At 34.4% G+C, this 23,594-nt stretch overlaps 1 protein-coding gene and 2 pseudogenes across 3 annotated transcripts; 2 read left to right on the top strand and 1 right to left on the bottom strand.

The window, feature by feature from the left end:
- Window positions 1–212: 212 nt before the first annotated feature.
- Window positions 213–2,173, top strand: LOC111431002 (annotated as a pseudogene).
- Window positions 2,174–10,438: 8,265 nt separating this feature from the next.
- LOC111431001 lies at window positions 10,439–14,263 on the top strand (annotated as a pseudogene).
- A 1,847-nt stretch (window positions 14,264–16,110) lies between these two features.
- Window positions 16,111–22,070, bottom strand: LOC111430961 (probable trehalose-phosphate phosphatase F). 3 transcript variants are annotated; one of them, XM_023067426.1, is made up of 14 exons: window positions 21,971–22,070; window positions 21,745–21,857; window positions 18,670–18,782; window positions 18,058–18,558; window positions 17,833–17,973; window positions 17,682–17,753; window positions 17,479–17,604; window positions 17,296–17,352; window positions 17,112–17,213; window positions 16,957–17,034; window positions 16,800–16,869; window positions 16,645–16,715; window positions 16,470–16,562; window positions 16,111–16,358 (listed from the first exon to the last, which is right to left on the bottom strand). In XM_023067426.1, exons 4-14 carry the CDS (start codon window positions 18,349–18,351, stop codon window positions 16,299–16,301), a joined length of 1,164 nt encoding a protein of 387 aa, XP_022923194.1. In that variant the 5' UTR covers window positions 18,352–18,558; window positions 18,670–18,782; window positions 21,745–21,857; window positions 21,971–22,070; the 3' UTR covers window positions 16,111–16,298. The 3 variants fall into 3 exon arrangements, with proteins under 3 accessions (XP_022923194.1, XP_022923195.1, XP_022923196.1); XM_023067427.1 differs by having other exon boundaries at window positions 18,670–18,777; XM_023067428.1 differs by lacking the exons at window positions 21,745–21,857; window positions 21,971–22,070 and adding an exon at window positions 18,930–18,940 and having other exon boundaries at window positions 18,670–18,777.
- Window positions 22,071–23,594: the final 1,524 nt, after the last annotated feature.

Below are 23,594 nucleotides of genomic sequence, written 5' to 3'. Positions count from 1 at the left end.
ACCAATCAAATGGTAAAAGTAAAGAATATAACAAAGCACTACACAAAATCCACATTTTGTACTATTGTGGTACCCTTTTAGAAAATGACCCAAATCTGGCTCGAGAGCGAAACCATTTCCATGTGTATTTCTACTCAACATATAGACCAATTTAATCAAATCTAAACATTCCTTATAAAACCATCGAAAAATAGACTTAGTTTTTTCACCCAATGCTTCAAAAGCCTCCAACACAGTTCTCTCCTACTGGTTTGGATTATAAGGTCTTGTACATATGACCCCAGGTTTTTTTTCTTTCTTTTTTTCATTCTTATTTCAATTTCTACTCAATATAGTAAGAGACAACAACCAAAAAGATGTTGAAACACAACAACCAAAAAGATGTTTTTATGAAAGTTTTAGCGATACTCTTTTGAAGAACAAATAATGATGGTGCTTCAACACCGAGAACAAATCTTGACTTAATGAACCATAAACCACATTAATATTATTTAAACCCTTAACAAATTTCTCAGAAAGACCCTTTCACAAAAGAGATAAATTTATAGAGAAAGAACAGCAATTAAGTATAAGTGAAGCAGGATGAAATTAATTAAGTATAAGTGGAGCAAGAAGAAAGCTAGTAATAGCAAAGTTCTCTCCTTTTCATATAAATACTTCATTGTAAATGGAACATTCAAGCATTTCCCATAAACAATCTCCAAAACAAAAAAACAAAAAAACAAAAAAACAGAAAATCAAAAACAACTAGAAAGTTGAAGAATAAGAAGATGGGTATGAACATGAAGTGGATGACTCTATCGTTTGTGTTAATGTTATACGTTTCTATAGGAAAATTTCAATCAAGTGACGGAGTTTTTAACGTGACAATGTACGGTGCAACGCTTAATGCTGATATAACTCAAGTAAAAACTAATATCAAATATATCAATTTTGAGATGAGAAAACGCTAATTATGTTCGAGATTTTAAACAGATTCTAACAAATGCATGGAAGGACGCTTGTGCTTCACTGATCCAAAGTAAATTAATTATTCAAAAACAGACTTACACTTTAGGTGTAATCACATTGCTTGGCCCATGCAAGAGTCCAATTGATATTGTCATGCAAAGAACAATAATGGCGCCCGTAGATATAACAGGTGATGGTTGGATTGAATTCAGATATGTCGACAAAATTTCATTAACAGGTCAGGTGGCGGAGTTTTTTATGGACAAGGACAAAAAGCATGGGAAAGTAACGATTGTCATAAAAACCCTAATTGTGCAAGAATTCCAACGCTTAAATTAACAATTTACAAGTTTTAATTTATAGTTTATACTTATGCATGATCGTTTTTTTTGTTTGAAGTTCATCTTTGTAAAAGATTCAATTGTGAGTGACATGACGTCAAAAGATAGCAAGAATTTTCATGTCAATATCCTAGGTTGTAAGAACCTTACTTTCAACCGTGTGACTATAATTGCACCGGGAACTAGTATTAATAGTGATGGAATTCACATGGGTCGTTGTGTTGGAGTTAATATCATCAATTCAGTTATTGGTACTGGTGATGACTGTATCTCACTCGGAGATGGAAGCAGAGAGGTAACAGTTACGAACGTGACGTGTGGACCTGGACATCACATAAGTGTAGGAAGTCTGGGAAGATATCTTGTTGAAGAACCCGTTGCCGGGCTTTATGTCAAAAATTGTACATTAATTGGTACACCAAATGGCCTAAGAATCAAAACATGGCCGACTTCTCCTACTGGGACGGTTACTGATATGCATTATGAAGATATAATTTTGGTTAACGTCCAAAATCCAATTATTTTGGATCAAGAATACTGTCCATACAACAAATGTAACAAGAAGGTATTGGAATTACGAAATCTTTTATTTTCTTTGTTTTATTTTAATTAGAAAAATTTTCATTAAAACGGTGTTTATTTCATGTTTTCAGATTCTATCAAAAATCAAGATAAGTAAAGTGAGTTTCAAGAATATCAGAGGTAGTGCAGGCAATACAGTTGCTGTCAAGCTTTTGTGTAGTGTTAATTATCCATGTGAAGGTGTGGAGTTATCTGACATTGATATCACTTACACTGGACGTGAAGGTCCAGTTGTATTTGAATGTTCGAATGTGAAACCGGTTGTTACTGGGATACAAAACCCTATTATTTGTCCTTAGCTTTCTTCGTGAGCGTATGCTATTTCTACAAAAGATGATCATTTGAAGAAGAGATTTAATTATGCAGTTTTCTTTTACGTCCTAGAGAATAAATTTGGAGTGAACAAAGGGTTCTCCTTTATTGTATTTATAAATGAAGAGGAATAAGGTTTTGGTTTTGTGTTGATTTTTCATGTGAAGTTGTTGAGTTAGCCGATATTGAGATCACTTACAATTAGATTTATAGCATACGAGATCAAACGGGTGATTTTCTGCCTACTAAAGATCTCATACTACCCTTCATAAACTTAAAATCCATAATCCTAATTGCTATGGGAATACCGTTTAATTTACCCGTGCTTGAATAAATAATTTATTCGTGCTTGAATCAATACCATCTTTATAAGGTTCCTCCTCTGTTCCTCCTCTGATTGAAAAAAATAAAATAAGATTTAGATCACCTTGTTGAACCAATATCAACATTTGTTTGAGATTTATTTGAGATTTGAATCACTTTAGAAATAAGATCGATCATGTTTTTAAATTAACTTAGCTTTTAATTAAAGAAAGCATTAAAGGAAGCACACATGTTCTTTTTACTGCATTTTCAAGAATGATGTATGTGAAACCTCAAAATGAAAATCACCTTTCATGACATATATGAAACCTCAAAATCTCTATCTCGATTGATCACGATGAGTCAAAGAGAATAAAGAAGATAGCTTTAACAACCATCTTTTGTGCAGTACATACAGCTCTACAATGGAATTCGTTTTTACTTTCCATCGAATGAGAAAATGGAGGAATTATTTTGTTGGTTATTTGATGAGTCATTCAAAGAGTTGTAATTTTCATATTTTATGACCATGATTAGTACATTAATGAAATATAAAAGCTCTAAATTATCATCCATTCTTTAATATGGTGTGATACTTTTTTTCCACGCATTTCTTAAAGTTTATATTGTATAATTAATATCTTAGTTCATATTAGAATATCCAATTTTATTGTAATAGCCCAAAAAAATAAAATAAAATAATAAATAATAAATTAAAAAATAAAAATAATTATAAAAAAAATTGTTAAAATAATAATAATAATAATAAATAAATAAACAAAAAAAACAACTTTTCTCCCACTTCTCTCTCGTTGCTTTTATTGAACTTCCCTCCTGAATCAACAAACCATTGTTTATTAATACAACACCAACATTATTTGATTCAAAATTTAGAGCTATCCCTACAGTACCCTCTTCAAATTTGACTAATTCACCTGCCACTACTTCATCAAGACCATAAATACGAGCAATGTCGTCGCCTACTTGAAGTACAATACCGGTATTTACAATTTTTACATCTCTATTATATTGCTCAATCCCTTCCCACAATTATCTCTCCTCAACTCGAAAGTAACAGTTACTGCAACAAAAAAGAAACGGAATAACAATAATTGTCAGATTTACGAAAGAAAAATAATTGTCATATTTACGTGAAGATAGATCTGATCAATAAGAAAACTAATTGTCAGATTTACGATTTAGGTGAAGATAGATCCGAACAATAAGAAAAATAATTGTCAATGAAGATAAATCTGATTAATAAGGTATATATTAAATATTCATTTTCTTTTATCCTATTTTTTTAGAAATCACGGCCAATTATAGTTAGATCTTATTGAATTATTAGATTTGAAGATAGATATGATCTATATATTAAATCTTCATTTTCTTTTATCCAATTTTTTTTTAGAAATCACAGCCAATTGTTAGATCTCCATTGAATTATTACAAATGTTTAGCTTTGAGTTAGAAACTAAAGGTCAATCATTTATACAAATTCTAGTAAATCATATCAGATTAGTAATATTAGATTAAATTTATATTAGTAGCCAAATGAATAGATTAAAAATAGAATGACCAAGAAAATTTGTGAACAGGAAACATTAGATAAGGAAAGATTTGGAAATAGAGATACACTCCAAATTTGGAATACATGAGAACAGAATTAAAATGCAGGATAAAAAAATAAGATTTTGGAATACATGAGAACAAAATTAAAATGCAGCAAATAAAAAAAGAAGATTAAGGAATTAAAAACCACAAACTAAATATACAGAGAAAGGTAAATATACAGGGTAAATAAAGAGAGTAGTAAAGCCAAGAATAACTTGAAATAGTTGTATCTACTTTTTTATACAACAGTAACAATGAAAAATAAGATTTTTTTAATAAAAATATAATTATAGATATATAACATTTAAAGACTTTTAACAATGGACCAATGTAAATTAGATAAATAATTTTGTAGATTTCAAATTTGAAACTGATGTCATGAGCTCACATAGGTTGACTCGGATTTCAAAGGACGGAATCGAACTTTCATTAAAGATATATTCGCGACAACGACTTAAGCTAGCTAGGTAAGTGACTTTACTATCGGCATGGTTATATTTGATGTTGACACGTGTCCTGTGGTTCTGTACGTGTCATATATATTGATATGTGTGAATTGTCTGTGGATCGATATGCTTCCAATATGTTATGTTATGTTATAATATGTGGATTGTATGATAATAATTATGGTATGATGTGCTCAAGGATATGTTTTAGATAGGGTACGAGAAGGATGCACAAAACGAAATGTAACGATAGGAGTAAGATACGTTCATGAAACGTTAGAGTTAGGTTACATACCGGAGTGCTATGGATAGGAGAGGTTGATGAAAGAATACGGTTAAGTTATGGGTAGAAAGGGATAGGTTTGTGATAGATTGATAGAACGATAGCGTTCTTGTGACGTAAACACTTCGTAGTCATATCGTTTTCTAACTTATCATAGCATTAACGTTCTTATACCTATCACAAACATATCATTACGTGAACGTACCTTAGTCATATTATCACAAGAACATAATCTAACGCTATCGTTCTATCAATTTATCACAAACCTATTCCTTTCTTCCCGTAACCCAACTGTATTCTTCCATCAATCTCTCTTATCCATATCACTCTGGTATGTAACCTAACCTTAACGTTTCATGAACGTATTTTACTCCTATCGTTATATTTCGTTTTGTGCATCATTATCGTATCTTATCTCAAACATATCCTTGAACACACAGTACCGTAATTATTATCATACAACTCACATATTATAACATATAAGAAGCATATCGATCTACAGACAATTCACACACATCAATATATATGACACGTGCAGAAGCACGGGGCACGTGCAACATCAAATATAACCATGCTAATAGTAAGGTCACTTACCTGGCTAGCTTAAGTCGTTGTCACGAATATATGTTTAATGAAAGTTCAATTCCATCCTTTGAAATCCAAGTCAACCTATATGAGCCCATGACATTAGTTTCAAGTTTGAACTCTACAACATTATTTCTCTAATTTACATTGGTTCATTGTTGAAAGTCTTGAAATGTTATATATGTATAATTATATTTTTATTAAAAATCTTATTTTTCATGGTTACTATTGTATAAGAAAGTAGATACCGCTCTTTCAAGTTATTATGAACTTTACTACTCTCTGTATTTACCCTCTGTATTTACCTTTCCCTCTTTATCTAGTTTGTGGTTTTTCATTCCCTAATCTTTTTTTTTTATCATCTGCCTTATTAATTCTGTTCTCATGTATTCCAAATTTCAAGTGGATCTCTGTTTCCAAATCTTTCCTTATCTCAGTGTTTCCTATTTCCTTATCTCAGTTTTTCCTATCCAGAAGTTTTCTTGGTCATTCTATCTTTAATCTATTCATTTGGCTACTAATAAAAATTTAATATAATATTACTAATGTGACATGATTTACTATAATAGTATAAATGATTAACATTTAGTTTCTAACTCAAAGTTATACCATAGTAATAATTCAATGAAGATCTAACTATAATTTGTTGTGTTTTCTAAAAAAAAATAAAAGAAAATGAAGATTTAATATATATCAGATCAATCTTCACGTAAATCTCCCGCTAATCTCAACTGGTAAAGGCCATTCTCATTTGTTTTTTTTTTCTTAAGTAAATATAACGATTATTGTTTTTCTGTTTCTTCTGGCAGTAACTGTTACTTTCTGGCGTAAAGATGAGCTAAGAAGATAATTGTGGGAAAGGATGAGAGGTTAGTGAGAAAAGTGAGAAAATGTTGTTTATTTATTTATTTTTTTATTATTATTATTATTTTAACTATTTTTTTATAATTATTTTTATTTCTTTATTTCTTTATTTATTTTTGGGCTATTATAGCTATGTTTTTTAAATTATATGTATATAACATGTTATGAATGACATGATATTAGGATAAATGAAATGAAATGTAACCCGTTAGGATTATGTATGATACGTAGACTGAAAAATGAGAAATGACATGTTAAGCATGAAAGATGATAGCGGGGTTATATTCATTAATGATAATCGTAGAAATGTTGGGGACCTCATGCATTATGTGTGCTCATGCATTATGTGTGCTCATGCATGTAGGGGAATTACCCTATTCCATCACGAGGGTACGGACGTGTACATCCAATGGCAGGACAACGATCATTATGTTTTGCATAGCGCTGCCGTTACGTTTTCTAGTTCTAAGGGGTGTCCGGCCTAGGGAGCGTCCAAGTGTGTAATAGCCCAAAATAATAATAATAATAAACAATTAAAAAAATATATACGTTAAAATAATAGTAGTAATAATAATTCATAAATAAATAATAAAAAGATTACTTAAAAATAATAAAAAAAAACAAAACTTACCCACCTCTCTCTCCACCAACCTCTCATTCCAATCTCATCCTCCCTCCTCAACCTACGGCAACCCATGACACAATATCACAGTTATTAATAAAAAATAAACTGAAAAAGGTCAGATTTGAGAAAAAAAAAGTAAAATGGCTTTAAACAAAAGCAGATTACAAATTTAGAGATTTTAGTATGTTGTTACGGTAAGATCAGATTTCCTCTTCGTTTATAGGTATGGTTATAAGAAATTAATTTATGATCAAATCTTCTTTCTTTTATCCAATATTTTACCCGATCATGTAATAATCAAATCTCATTTTCATGTATCCAATTAATCAGATTTTTGTTGGCAGTTATATACGTAAGATTAGGCAAACACTCTATTAAAATTGGCCAATAATATCTGTTTAGAAAATAAATATTGAGCAGGGTAATGTCAGTTTAAATAATCAAAATCTATTTACACAATCAAAAGAGAGGAGGGAAGATTAAGGAAAAAATTAGTGAACAGAATTAAAAATAAAATCAGAAATATCAGAGGACAACCTCCAGTAAATTTTGTCCATTAAAATTTTATTCACTACAACAGTAATAATAGAAAATGAGATATTTAGTGAAAATAGCATTATATATACAACATTTCAAGACTTTTAACAATCGATAGACTAGAGATAATTTTATAGAGTTCAAACTTGAAATTAATGTCATGGGCTCACATAGGTTGACTTAAATTTCAAAGGGTGGAATCGAACTTTCATTAAGGATATACTTGTGACAACGATTTAAACTAACCAGGTAAGTGGCCTTACTATCGGCATGGTTATATTTGATGTTAACACGTGCCTGTGGTTCTACATGTGTCATATATACTGATATGTGTGAATTATCTGTGAATCGGTATGCTTATATTATGTTTATGTTACGTTATAATATGTGAATTGTATGATAATAATTGTGGTACGATGTGTTCCAAGGATATGTTTGAGATAGAATACGAGAAGGATGCACAAAACGAAATCTAACGATAGGAGTAAGATACATTCATGAAACGTTAAGGTTAGGTTACATAACGGAGTGCTATGGATAGGAGAGATTGATGAAAGAATATGGTTAGGATATGGGTAGAAAGGGATAGGTTTGTGATAGATTGATAGAACGAAGTGATGATATGACTAAGGTACGTTCACGTAATGATATGACTGTGATAGGTATAAGAACGTTAAGGCTATGGTAAGTTAGGGAACGATATGACCACGAAGTGTTTACGATACTCAATATTTATGATACGATATATTGTGATGTGATGTGTCATGTTTATATTGTTTTGTGTGATCTTTGAGGTAATTGTTATATGAATTGCACGTTATGAAATAACATGTTAAAAGCATGGAGCATTATGTTATGTTTTCTAAATTGTATGTATACAGCATGTTATGAATGAAATGATATCACGACAAATGAAATGAAATGTAACCCCGTTAGGATTATGTATGATACGTAGACTTAAAATGAGAAACGACATATTAAGCATGAAAGATGATAGCGGTGTTATATTCTTTAATGATAAAAGTAGAAATATTGGGGACCTCATGCATTATGTGTGCTCATGCATTTGGGGGATACCCCTATTCCATCAAGAGGGTACAGACGCGTACATCCAATGGCAGGACAACGATGGTTATGTTTGCATAGCGCTGTCGTGACGGTGACTAGTTCTAACGGGTGTCTGGCCTAAGGAGCTCCCAGAGTATGCTCGCCGGACAAGGAAAGTGGCTCAGCGGTGTGCGAACTGACTAGTGAGCCCATACTCGCATGTATGGGTTGTGTGTAGAGTATATGGTGCATGTCCAAATTACTGGTTAGAACACCGTAGGAAGACAGATTGAAAGATAGGTCCCATCATCTCGTTTGCATGTGATTGTTGCATTTAACCCCAATAGTGGGTCACTTACGGAGTATTTCTCTTAATACTCAAGCCATGTGCTAATACATTTTTCAGGTTAAGGCAAGGCGTTCCTGTACGGCTAACGACGACATCGCAACTCGAGACCATGGCACATGCATAGGATAGTGGTATTTATTTTCTTAGACTTAGGCTAGAATAGGATGTTTTTAACTTATTTGTTTTATTTAATTTTTGTAGTGTCGAAGATGTTTTCGACACACTTAAGTCCATGGTTGTGTTTTAAGATAAAGGTTATGTTTTATGGAATTTAAATGAAGTCTTCCGCATTCAATGTTTATGTACGTATACAGTAGCGACCTTAAATTAGGTAGACAATTTCAGGTTGTTACAGCACTTTTGTAGTAGTAAGACAGCAATTGTGCAATAGTTATTCTAACTCCACGAACAAGTCAATCATGTGAGATTCAAACTTGGTGGACAAATATTCTTATAATTGGAATGAAATCAATGTCATAAGTTAAAAATGAATAAGCAACAACTACAAATATTCTTATAATTCCTACGCTTAACGTCAGCGTAGCTCTTTTGCCTTCCGTGCAGTGCGCATCCTTACTCTAATTTTCTGTACCGCCTCGTTGGTGATGCGGACCAGCTCGGGTCCTACTAGTTCTCGTTCTCCTACTTCGTCCCAGCACAATGGGGATCTACACCGTTTTCCATACAACGCTTCAAAGGGTGTCATCCCGATGGTTGCTTGGAAACTGTTGTTGTAAGAGAACTCCATTAAGTGTAGTTTAGTGTTCCAACTCCCCGTGAAATCCATAACACATGCCCAAAGCATGTCTTCTAGGATTTGGTTTAATCGTTCCGTTTGGCCATCAGTTTGTGGGTGAAAGGCGGTACTAAAATCGAGGCACGTACCCAATGCTTTTTGGAGTCCGCGCCAAAAGGCCGACGTAAAATGCGGGTCTCGATCCGACACAATGGACACTGGAACTCCATGCAACCTCACAATTCCTTTAACATGCAGTTGAGCCCAGTTGTCTACTGTATATGTTGTTGTTTTTCGACAATCGGAGGGAAATCCTTTTCTGGTGTGAGAGGAAATCGTTTGACGGGAAGAGAGAGGAAAGTCGTTGGAAGAGAAATAAAACATCGAGTCTTCAGCAAATCTCTCCCTCTCTCCTTTTACTTCCGCTATTTTTTCTTTCGAAGAAACCTTCTTCGGCCAGTTTTTCGTCGACGTTTCCCCCGAATTGCCAGAGTCAATTGTCAGAGTCAACAAGTGGTATCAGAGCCCGGTTGAAGCGATCGGTGGTATATCATTACAAAAGAGCCAATCTTATTAACAGTCAAGTTGAATAGCCCAAGTGGTTAGAGCGTTGACAAAATAACACACAGGTCTCATGTTCGAGTAGAAGAAAATACAAGGGTGAAAACACACACATCGTGTGGGGTCCATCCCGTGCAGGCACACTCACTCCTCCACGCCGCCGTCGTGTGCTGGCATCTCCATCACTGCCGCCACAAAAGAGATCGACGAAGCGTATTTACGGTCTCGGTCTGTGCCCCCAGAGATGCTACGTCTCTCTCCACCAAGCGTACCGTGCAAATCAGCCTGGGACCGTCGGGTCAATGTACAGCGAGTGCGGGAATGCAACATCTCGAGCAGCTGCAGAAAAGGAGCTCTCAGAGATCCGCTTTAAGTCCGGCGAGACACGTGTACAGTGGGGTTGGGCTTTTACGGGTTTGGGCTGAGGCGACTGGGCCGTGGGATTTTGTCGGGTGGTTGGACACGATTCGGCCCTCGGGTCGGACTTTGTCTTCTTCACCTTGTTGTTTACGTTTTTTCCGCGACCTCTCTCTCTCCTCGTTAACGTCGTTTCGACGTCCTTTTCCCTTTTTTTTTCTTTGTTTTCGAGTCCCTTTCTCCCCCTAATTTCGTTTCTGGTATTGGTTTGGTTCGTAAAGGCCTCACACTCCCGGATTTGAGAGGGTTCGAAAATCCGACGTTCCGTCTCTCTTGCCAAGGTGTACAACGTGTAGGACTCGTCTAAATCTACCCCTGATGTGTGTAAAGGGCTCTAGGATTACTTTTGTTGCGTAAAATGGAGGTTTTGACGTCGATTTTATAGGGTTTGGCCTTGCCGGAGTTTCGTCGAATTTTCTCTGTCTTCTTCGTTTTCACTTATTTTTTCCTTCTTTGCAGGATTCTTGGGATGGCTGAAGGTCGGGATCGAGTTACCTTGGCGACCAAGACTTCGGCCGCCCTTTGCGGGTCGTGTGCGAACGAAAACTCCGGCGTTCACCGGAGTTTTTGATTCTACCGACGACTTCGTTTTTTTTTTAATCCGATCCATTACATGAAGGATGATAGGACAAAATTAAAAAAGAATAGTAATTTTTAAGGAAGTGGTGAATAAAACTTGAGGGGAACCAAACATTCTTTACAAAGGGTGTGGAAACCTCTCCGTATCAAGACACGTTTTAAAAACCTTGAACGAAACCCATAAACGGAAAGTCCAAAAAGGACGATCTCTCCTAGTTTGGGGTTGTTACAAATGACTTCAGAGCCACACACAGAGTGGTGTGCTAGCGAGTACGCTAGGCCCCGAATGGGGTGGAGAGGGGAACAAAGCATTTTTTATAAAGGGTGTGAAAACCTCTCCCTAGCAGACGCATTTTAAAAACTTTGACGAAAATTTCTAAGATGACAATATCCGCTAACGATGGATTTGGACCTTTGCATACAGTGAGGTCAAAAGAGTAATATTGTGTAGTAAAAATGAAATTTATGGGTATTCTTGTAATTATATTAAAAAACGAGAACATGAAGGATGATAGGATAAAATTTAAAAAGAATAGTAATTTTTAAGGAAGTGGTTCATGAACCTAATTGAGTTTAGGGTTTAGGTAAGTTATTAGGAGACATGACATAATAAAATGGACAAATCCTTTTGTTTTATGCTTTGAGTAAGTACAAAATGTTAATTACATTAAGTTAAATATGAAGCATTTATAAAACTAAACAATAAACTATATGTTATATCATAAATTTTCATAAATTTTAAATGGAAATGTTATCCGTGGATTAGATTAATCTAATTAATTTCTGTAATTTAAATTTTACTGATAGATGAAGAGGGTACATAGGTTAAACTTTACGATAAGGTTGAGTTGGGTTGTAATTCTACGAGTTCGTCTAGATGACTCGACTAGAAAAATGTCAACTCGTAAACTGAACCTGATCTAAATAAAAAAAAATTAATTCAATCTTAATTTGAATTGAACCGTCTGAATAGGTTAGATTATTGAGTCAAATGAAGTGGATGTTTAAAAAATGGAATTAATACTTAGGGTTATAAATTTATGTAAGTCCGACCTTAACCCATGTTTTAAAAGCTGTTACTTATATTGGCGGCTTTAAAAGCTGTTACTTATATTGGCGGCTTTAGGGTACCTCTTAAGGCCCAAATTTTCCTGGTTGGAATTTATGAAAAATTCATTGGTCAAAGGTTTAATAAGACTCTTTATTTATACATATAATATATTATTTAAAAAATATTTAAGTTGGTGCAATGACCCATCTAGAAATCCACTCCCTTTGGGGTTAGTGTCCATTCCCTTCGAGGCCTAGTGTCCTCATTGACACTCGTTTCCATCGATGTGGGATCTCACAATCCACCCCTTCTCGGCCCAACATCCTCGCTAGCACTCATTTCAACTGGATTGAAATATAATTAAATTCCTCATCTATAATAAACGAAAACAATATGATACCTAACAATTTTTCAAAATAGAGAGAAATTTATGGAATAGAATGCTTAATCCACCATTAGTTAGAAAGCTAATAATAGCAAAGTTCTCTCCTTTTCATATAAATACTTCAAATTGTAAATGGAACATTCAAGCATTTCACACAAACAATCTCCAAAACATACGATGCTAATTATACGTTTCTATGGGAATAGTTCAATCAAGTGATGGAGTTTTTGACGTAACAACATACGGTGCTAAGCCTAATGCTGATATAACTCAGATAAAAACTAATATCAAATATATCGATGTTTAAATATTTTTACGATGATAAATCTTTTCTAATTATGTTCGAGATTTTTGAACAGATTCTAGAAAAGGCATGGAAGGACGCTTGTGCTTCACCGATTCAAAGTAAATTAATTATTCCAAAAGAGACTTACACGTTAGGTGTAATCACAATGCTTGGTCCTTGCAAGAGTTCAATTGATATTGTCGTGCAAGGAACAATAATGGCACCTGTAGATATAACAGGTGATGGTTGGATTCAGTTCAGATATGTCGACAAAATTTCATTAACAGGTGGCGGAGTTTTTGATGGACAAGGACAAAAAGCTTGGGCAAGTAACGATTTTCATAAAAACCCCAAGTGTGCAAGAATTCCAATGGTAAATACGCTTAAATTAACTATTTGCAAATTTTAATTTATTGTTTATACTCATGCATGATCGTTTTTTTTTACAGAGTTTGAAGTTCAGCTTTATAAAAGATTCAATTGGGAGGGACATAACGCAAGAATTTTCATGTCAATATCCTAGGTTGTAAGAATCTTACTTTCGACCACGTGACTATAAATGCACCGGGGAATAGTATTAATAGTGATGGAATTCACATGGGTCGTTGTGATGGAATTAGTATCATCAATTCAGTTATTGGTACTGGTGATGATTGTATCTCACTCGGAGATAGAAGCAGACAGGTAACAGTTACGAACGTGACGTGTGGACCTGGACACGGCATAAGCGTAGGAAGTCTAGGACAATATCTTGTTGAAGAACTGGTTGCTGGGCTTTATGTCAAAAATTGTAAATTAATTGGTACAACAAATGGCCTAAGGATCAAAACATGGCCGGTTTCTCCGGCTACTGGATCGGTTACTGATATGCACTATGAAGATATAACTTTGGTTGACGTCCAAAATCCAATTATTGTGGATCAAGAATACTGTCCATACAACAAATGATGTAACAGGAAGGTACTTAATCTTTTATTTTCTTTATTTTATTTTAATTAAAAATAATTTCATTAAAATTGTGTTTATTTGATGTTTTTCAGATTCCGTCGAAAATCAAGATAAGTAAGGTGAGTTTCAAGAATATTAGAGGTAGTGCTGGTAATGCAGTTGCTGTGAAGCTTTTGTGTAGTGCTGATTATCCATGTGAAGATGTGCAGTTATCTAACATTGATATCACTTATACTGGACGTGAAGGTCCAATTGTATCTGAATGTTCGAATGTGAAACCGGTTGTTATTGGGATACAAAAACCTCTTATTTGTCCTTCGTGAGCGTGAGCTATTTATACAAGGAAAGATTTAATTATTTAGTTTTCTTTTACGTTCTAGAGAATAAATTTGGAGTGAGCAAAGGGTTCTCCTTTTTTGTATTTATAAATGAAGAGGAATAAAGCTTTAATTTTGTGTTGATTTTTCATGTTGAGTTATTTGATATTGAGATCACTTACAATTAGATCCCATACTTCCATGCATTAACTTAAATTCTATAATCCCAATTTCTATCCTCGGGACGAAATAGAAGAGGGGAGGAGATTCTCGAATGAGGAAAATGATCCAATGACTTCGAAAGAATTGAACGAGGAGCCGTATGAGGTGAAAATCTCATGTACGGTTCTGTCGAGTGGCAATAAGGGTGACTTATCTGTCAACTTTTCCACTATCACCCCCAAAAAACCAAACTTTTCCTTATGTTTAATTTACTTGTGCTTGTTTGAATAGCCTCAGTTAATCCGGATAAGAATCAATACGATCTTTATAAGGTTCCTTACCTTGTTAAACTATTTACAATATTTTGAAGGCAGCGGAAACAGGGATTGGGCGTTCGCCGCCACGGAAAGTCGGGCCCGCCGGACGGAAACCCCTAACTCGGGATCGGCACCACCTGCCGGAGGGAGGGAGCACACACACTTACACAAACTCACACCACCCGCCGGAGGGAGGGAGGGAGCGCACACACTTACACAAACTCACACCAAAGAAAGCATCACTCCTTACACCATCCCACTCAGATTGGAGTGATGTCCGATCATCGGAGGGGATCCCACTCTTCGGGTTTTGGGGCCCCCAGGCGAAGGTGTAGTAGCCTTGCCGTGGGTGTTATTGGTGGATCCGTTTGACCGTGTAGTACTGTGCGACACTCACTTTCCAACGACAAGTCAGCTAAGGGACACTCACTTTCCAACGACAAGTCAGCTAAGCAAACAAGATAGAGATAACCACGGGTTAACATATATAACCTTGGGTAGGGGGATATGACAAGTTTTAAACATGAAACTTAAAAGTATACAGATATGACAAGTTTTAAACATGAAACTTAAAAGTATATAGAATTGCAAATAAATGATTCTAAACATGCAACTTAAAAGCAAAAAAAAAAAAAAAACTTATAATATGTCATCATTTATTTACCACTCAATTTCTAAGATAAATAAGTTGAAAGGAGCTAATAAGTTGAAATGAACGAAGGGATTTCCTTTATTTTATTTATAAATGAAGAGGCATACAACTTTAACCCTAAACCTTAAGCCCTAATCCATTGGTCAAAAATTCTAAAGACTTGTGCCAACACTTAATCTCATTTAAATGATTGGATCTCAATTGTCACTCATATTAAAAAAAAAAAAGTATTTATTTGGATTGGAATATAAAGTAATGCAATGAAAGTTAGATCAAGAAGATTTCAGATTATTTCGGGACCGCACTCTTGCAATAGTAAGACAGCAATTGTGCAACAATTATTCTAACCTCACAAACAAGTCATTCTAATCTCGCAAACAAGTCAATCATGTGAGATTCAAACTTCATGGACAAATGTATGCTTGAATTTCGAGTCACGTTTGAGACAAATGTAATTGAAAAGAAATCAATATCATAAGCTAAAAATGAATAAGCAACAACCACAATAATTATGAATATTCTACTCTCGTTTTCTTCTATCATTTATCAGTGATATTCTATTCTCGTTTCTTCAATCTTTTCAAAGGTTTTAATATTAAAACGATGTACTGTCTCACTTTGAATGAATAAACAAAAAGAGGCAATAAGAGAGTAAAGACTCTCGAGAAGAAAATGGACAGGAATAGCATGTTTTATTGACTGATAAGATATATTTTATACATTTAACCCATTTATTATATTAAATATTAGAGGCAAGTTTCCTAGTCGTTGAGTAGGGAAGACTATGCCATAGAGGTTCATTCGGGTTAAGTGTTCTAATAACCCAATTTGACCAAGAAGATGCTTCTCTTAGCTCGAAATATCGCAGAACTGTGTTACGGTATTGTTATAAAGTAGCTCGAAATAATTCCTTAACTGAACATATCATAACCTCCCAAAGGAAGGGGTAAAAAGAGAACTTATTATACAAAAGAAACATGAAACTTGCCTATTCTAAATTCCACAACACACGCAAACTGGATTGAATTCTTTGATGTACCAAATGAAATCAAGTATTTTTCTCCACCTTCTTCCTGCTTCTCACCAATCCCATCAGGAATTCCATTACCTGCACGCACCGCCACACCACCCATCACAATTCATAGTATCATTCTTCTACTTCTTCACTAATAATATTAACTTAAACGTATCAGACCGGAAAGGAAAAGTCAAGACTGACCTCTGGGGGATCCCTAAGAGAGTAGAATGCGTTGGTCTCTTTAGGCACAGAAGACACCAAGATGCCGTAGCCTTGGTTTCTCTCCCGCAGCACCTGCAAGCAACAGCGTTAACACATGACTCGAACCAACCACCATATGATTCGAGGAGATCCAGCAACAAGAGGGATTCCTTACCTTAAAAGCATCTTCATCAGTTCTGTCATCACCAATATAGATAGGGAGCACGTCTTCACTTTCGTTTAATCCTGCAGGATTGTAGATTCGGGATGGGATGAGAATATGCAAGCAAGCAAACTCGGAGCATTCATCTGTGAAGAATGAACAATTACCGAGAGATTCGAGCAGAAATTCAACAGCTTTTCCCTTGTTCCAATCGAACACCGGACGGATCTCTAAAACCTATAACGGGATCGAAGCAGTAGTCAGAGCACAGTGGGGAAAAAAACTCGAAATGATGGAACCGTTACAGAAGAACAAACAACATACCTTCCGCCCATGTGTTAATCGTAAACGTGGGTGGTCCTTTAGTACATCATGAACACACTGTGCTATTGTAGGCCAATTCTGAAGAAGAGGAAAGGGAGAACAGTTTAAGAATCCAAATTGCAAAAGCCAAGCTTCGAAATAATCTTGAATCTTACCTTCTCATGTACATTCCGGTAATGTACAGCGGCACAAAACTTATGGTTTTCAACTTTTGCGCCTCTAATATCCTTAGTCTTCTCGACGAGGGTTCCAAAAACCTACAAGAAAAATTCTTACATATTATAAGTTTAAAACATTATTCTAAGACTTGAAGATGTAAATAAGAAGAAAAAAGTGCACCTCGTCTATCATGGGCAAGAATTCCCTTGCGGGCTGGAACAGATTAACATCCTTACCCTGTTTTGTGAGTTGAAATTAACGAAAGCACAAATCATTAATGTGTGATTATCATGCTTAAGGGGGGAAAAACGAAGCAAGATATAAAATTAGAATTCAAGGATCTTATTTTATTCCATCGCTCACCTGGTGGTCAGTAGATCTAGTACAGTTGGGATGGGAATTCAGCACTGTTTGACTCACAGGCCCGACAATGTCCATCCCATGACTACCAGCATAATAGAGTTCTGTTAGTCCTACCAAGTCAAAAACCTGGGGAAAAAAAAAGTTTCAGTAAGTTCTTGTCAAAACCCAAGAAACATATCATTTCGGACTGGTTCTCGACGTACCTTTTCTCGCTTTCTTCCACTAATGATTGCCGTTGGAAAATATTTGGCAACATTTCTTACAGCAAAACGCATCTGAGAAAAAAATATTTTGTTGAAAAAATATGTAAAAAGAGGAAAGGTTGAGACGTTGCTGCGAGAACGATAGACATACAGTATTAGACATAAGAGCACAATCTGGATCATCTACTATAGGAGAAAGGGTCCCATCATAGTCCAAAAAAACAGCTATTTTCTTATTTCTTGCGTAACTGGTTATTTGCTCTAGAGAGCCGAGTGCTGAAGGGTGCTTCAGCTGCAGAAGAAGAAAGAAAAAATGAGTAAATTGAAGTGGAAAAATTATAGGAGGTAGTTAAGATTTATAAGGATCAAACATTACCACCCAGGAGCTGTAAGCAACATCAGTATCGTCATCTGAAGCAAACTCGGCATCAAAATCCTTTATTTTCTTCCGAGGAGGAGAAGAGGATTTCATGGCATCCAACCAACCATTGGACCACACATCATCAAATTTTCCGGACTTCTTCCTAGGAATTGGGATATATTTACTTGGGGGAAAGGAAGCACCTGGTTGAGAGTAAGGCAAAATAGCAGAATGGATTCCTAGCCTTGATTTATTCATTGGTGCAGGTTCAGTGAGAACAGGAGATGCATGATTTGATGTCATGTCCATGTAGCAACTTAATACAAGAATAAATTAATTTGTAATACAGTGGTGTGGTGTGGTGTGGTGAGAGAGTATAGCTCGATCAAATAGAAATTTGTGCCCCTTGTCAAAAATAATTTACCCAACCCTTTTATCAATGAAAAACCAACGCTTCAATGTTTTCTTGTCACTACTGTTTGGTGAGCAGTCCATCAAGAGCAGTTTTCCTGAAAACTGTTGGAGAATCATACATTAAAAAAATAAAATTATTATTTGGATTAAAAAAGAAAAAAAAAACAAGCCAAGATGCAGACAGGGAAAGACAAATTATGAAACAGTGGGTACCCTTTCATTGCCAAAACAGCACAGCATCTATAAAATGTTGCCCAACATTATTTGTTATCAGACCTTTGAGGAAGGAAAAAATACGTTTCGAATACAAGTGATTACCCTCTGTTCTGCATAGAAAGAGCAGGTGCATAAAGGTGGTGAGTAGCTCTAAGTTAACCAGTGAATTCTCAAATGACCCAATTGGTAAAATATTGTCTACCCCATAATAATATCAGCTAATCAACCGTAGGAAATAGGAAACCAACAACAAAAACATGAGTAGAAGCTAACAGTACAGAATATTTATTATGTACCGCAGCCGCATATTAACAAATAATTTAAAGGAATACATACTTTAACCATAAACCGGATAGAATCAAACACATGGAATAAAATTTTCCGAATGGACCAAATATGGTCAACTCTAATGACCCATCTCCCAAAGATGGGCATAAAATCTATCGGGCATGCAATAAGTTCAGGTCTTGAAATGTTAACATTTTTTCTTTTTTTTTTTTTTTTTTTTTTTTTTTTGCAACAGTTCTCACATGCATATTCTCATTTCAGATATAATTTAGTTCTCAGCATTTGAATATATTTTATACTGACAAGATAAGGGGGAGGTTTAGAGAGATCTGACAGGGAACCATTTGATGAATTATTCTCCTGACAGTGCCAGAGAAGAAACTAAGGCAACAGAGTAATGACATCAAATTGAGTGATATTTAAATAACGAGTTCTCAGGGGATGCTACGAGAGACGAATTGCTACTTCAACTCTGAAAATGGTTATAATGTTGTGCAAAAGATAATGGATGATTGATACATCCAAAGAAATCTGAACTTAAATAAATTGTCTTTTAAAACATGGCATAGTCTACTAGCTTCATGTCACAAAGGAAGGAGGGCTGGACGATTAAAAAATAATGAATGACTTCTAAATTTTTGACAAAATATTCAGAGTGCAAGTGAAAATTTCAGTAAATATATTTAAGCATTCAACAGCCCACCTCATTTTGGATAATGTCCAGCCACATTTAACTATGGATAAGAATGCTTCATGGCTTATCTGCATATCTTTTATGCAACGAATCTAGGATTTTCCATTACAATATTAGTACTAGATTAAAAAACTCTTCTGGGACGACAAAGAAAATATTGCAGGCATATCTATGGGGATCATGCGTAATACAACCATATGGAGTAGTTTATCTCCATAATCAAAGCCCATGGATTAATATTTTGCTCTTGACAAAAATTAATCGAGTTATTTAAATTGCAGGTTGAGTAATAGAGTACAAAAGGTGACATATTGATGCCCTTTGTTTACAAGCTATGTATGGTAGTAAAAAACATTGAAAAGCATGGGAACACTGTTTGTGAGTGAGAGAGACTGAAGGAGGATGATTACAAAAAACAAAAACAAAAACAAAAAAGGTTTTCAATGATTATCCATATAATTTTCTTTTGTTTTTCTTGTTTTTTGTTTTGTTTTTTTCTTTTTTTCTTTTTTTCTGTTCTTTTTTTTTTTTTTTTTTTTTTTTTTTTTTTTTGTTCTATGGATGGATTTTAATTACCTCCCCATCAAGTTTTCTCGGTCATCAAATAGATCAGATATATAGATCGTATTCCCATCTTGAAGAACTAAGAGAAACGGTAGTGTTCATAGCATATTACTGAAGATTGGAGAAGCCATAGACATGCTTCAAAGATGAATGATACACTCACATACTTCAATCAAAATGAAAAGAGTTTTTAATGATTTTCTTCTCATATTTACATCTTAAATTCTTTAAAAAAATCAAATCAAAACAAAACAAAACAAAAAAAAATGTCTGGACACCTAGGCCCGGCCTACGGACCACAAAGTCATGTCTCAAGACAGTTGTATCAAAAAGCCGAGTCCTGTAACTGGTAGGGCTGACTGGTTAAAAGACGAGACCTACACAGGCTAGTAATTACCGAACCCATTTCAGTAGAGCTCTGTGTTCCCAGATGTATCGACAATACTAAAAAAATCTACCTTTTGATGAGTGGGAGGAAGAAGAAAAGGCTACGGATACCAACCAATAACCTGTGTGATTGTAATGTAAATATCAATTTTATAAATTTTATTAAAAAAAAATCTCAAGGGATGCTACAAAAAGTTTCTTTTTCTCTATATTTGGCTCTTGGTGATTTGTAACCATTTATTCCTCCAGTACTTTATTCTGCAAGGAAGGATTCAGCCCCCATTTGTCCGTCCTTATGTTCTGTAAGGATTAGGCTTCTAATGCTTAAAAAAGGAAAAGAATAACTTGGGATCTAAATGGAAAAACAAAAAGTAATTGAAACTGAAAGTGTTCATGATGAGAGGTAATTATTATAATGCACTGTTCAATTAAAAAAATAACATGAACCCAGAGGAAAAAGTATACACTAATGTTAAAGAAAAGAAAGTTATGGAAGCCCTTAAAGAAAAAGATGTGGCTGAAATGATATTATTTATTAACCAACTGCACGCCAGATTCCTAAAGGAAAAGACAAGACAAGAGGGCTTCTTCTCTCTCCCAGTTAGTTACATCAACAAAAGCACGTGAACTATTCAACGACGACGGTGCTCACAGTTCCCAGCAACCGACAAAATAGAAATTAGGGTAAAATTATCACAAGACGTTTAATGCTAAAGGATGGGGGGAGAAAAAAAGGAGCTGTCAAATCAGTCGGTTTAGGAAGCTAACTTTTCAACAAGGATCCTATGTGCTAAAATAGGGAAATAAAAATAGCGATTAGAATCAGTTACAGGAAAATCCAGAAACAATTATAATAACCAAAAACACGAACACAAGGCCAAAATCCGAGTTAAAAAATCACTAAACTGTAGAAAATGATCAGAAATCTACAGAAACGCAATAAGAAAACATCAAATATCATCGGAAATCGAAAATGTCGACCACACACAGAGATACACACAGAGCAAAAAGAAAAAACTCGAAAAGGTTCCTTACGACAGAGTCTCTGACAGGCTTTGATTAATAACAATATAATAAGAAGAGGAGATCAAAATGCGACGAAAAAAGGAAAAAAGAAATCCGAAGAGGAGAGGACGTACCTGAGTAGAATAATTAGAGACGTAACCTCCACTTCTTGTGGTTCCTTTGTTGTATGAACCAAAGAACACAAAAACGGCGCTGAACGGAAGAGATTCGAGATGAAATAAGAAACCTGAGAAGAAAAAGAAGGAAGAACACCGGAGAAAATCGGATCAAAACAGGGAAAATCTGAGAATATAGAGGAAAATGAAAGAAAACGGGAGAGAGAGATAGAGGAAAAAAAACCTTCGGTGGAGCGCAATGTTAGAGACGATGAAATCTAGAGCCAAACAGAAATGAGAGAGAAATCGATGGTAAAATGGTAAACACACGGGAAAAAGAAAGGATTCGACGACGAGAAATTTTGGAGTATTTATAGCCTTCCGATTCCGTATTCAACAAGGCAACCCTCTTTTTTCATCTTATAGCCTTCATTATTATTATTATTATTTTATTTTTTAATGGTTTATTAGCTTATAACATTAATTTTTCCAAAAAAAAAATTTTAACATTTTAAAATTATTTTTTTAAGTACGAGACCGAAGATTCTATGCCAACGACTTAAATTTTAGTCTATTGACTTGCTGGAAGGCTAGAATAAGTGTGCACAATTGCACTAAGTTCAAAAGAGATATAGTTGTGAGTGGTGTTCGTATAACTCGATAATCCAACCAACATAGACTATCCAACCAAAATCCATGTAGGGTTGAGTTGGGTTATGTTGAATTTTTTCAAAAAATCAAAAAATTCAGATTAGTTCACAACCTCACATTTTTCTGGTCGAATCAATCCAATCAACTAAAAATTATAGTTACGATCCAACTTTACCCTACTTTTAATATTATTGTGAAGAACAATAATATTTAATCTTACTGATATTAATTATGAGTTCTGACTTGTATTGCTTGATATTTAATTTGTTGATAAATAATTTTTTTTTAAAGAATTTAAAAATTTTACATCTAATAAAATACTATATTTATAATTTAGCATTTTCAATATTTATGAATTTTTTTGTGATATTTTTATTTAGAATATTACGTCATAAATATAATTTACAACTACTTTAAAATTACACCAATTATTTTCAGGTTTATTTTCATGCGATATCAATTATCATATAATTATGAATATATTTTTTTAATATTTTAAGAGGTAAAATTATTTTAAATATTAAAATATATTTAGTGATTTGCAACTTCGTAAATTGTGTAAAATGTTTCCTTAATTATGAAAGTAATTACACGTAAATTTTTATTTTTGTATTTTTCTTTTAAAATTAATTGACTTAAAAAAATAATTAAATTGAGAAAAACGAGGGAGGTTAATTTAGTAATATGTATTATAAAAAAAGAATTTTAAAAATTAAAAAAGGTTGTGTGGGACCCAGAAGGGGAAAACTTACACGTGGAGGTGTATGTTACAAGTCCCGACTCGATGACACATATGAAGAGAATGTGTGACGTGGCCACGTGTCATGTGGGCCCAGTTACAGAACATTGGACGGATGTGGCGCAGCAGTCGCCTCCAGTACAGCTGGCACTCGTCGTCCTTCGCCGAGAGTTTTCCTTCTTTTTTTTATTTTCCTCAAAATGGCCGCCACGTAAATTAGAATTAATTATATTTAATTTGTTATTATCTTAATTTAATTAAGGATACTGTTAAACTTTTTAAACGGTAAGACTGACAGTAAAACGTAACGGACTAAAGTAAATAATATCTGCTAATAGTGAATTGTTGCTGTTATAATGGGTAATTGTCAAAATGAGTGTAACTCAGTAAAAATTAGCATATAGTCTTATTCTTGAGGTTAGAGATTCAAATTCTCGTATCTTGTTGTACTAGGAAAACAAATAATAAGAAAATATAT

This window comes from Cucurbita moschata, unplaced genomic scaffold, assembly GCF_002738365.1.
Source record: "Cucurbita moschata cultivar Rifu unplaced genomic scaffold, Cmos_1.0 Cmo_Scf00035, whole genome shotgun sequence".
Taxonomy (NCBI): Eukaryota; Viridiplantae; Streptophyta; class Magnoliopsida; order Cucurbitales; family Cucurbitaceae; genus Cucurbita; species Cucurbita moschata.
This window is presented reverse-complemented; position numbering and strand designations above follow the sequence as displayed.

What these genes read in the sequence shown, in the direction of transcription:
- LOC111430961 (XM_023067426.1), bottom strand. Translation starts at nt 18,351, where the DNA reads ATGGACATGACATCAAATCATGCATCTCCTGTTCTCACTGAACCTGCA. An exon ending in TTGCTTACAGCTCCTGGGTG is followed by an intron (nt 17,974 to 18,057) that starts GTAATGTTTGAT and finishes CTTCTTCTGCAG; the next exon opens with CTGAAGCACCCTTCAGCACT. An exon ending in CTCTTAGGGATCCCCCAGAG is followed by an intron (nt 16,359 to 16,469) that starts GTCAGTCTTGAC and finishes CGGTGCGTGCAG; the next exon opens with GTAATGGAATTCCTGATGGG.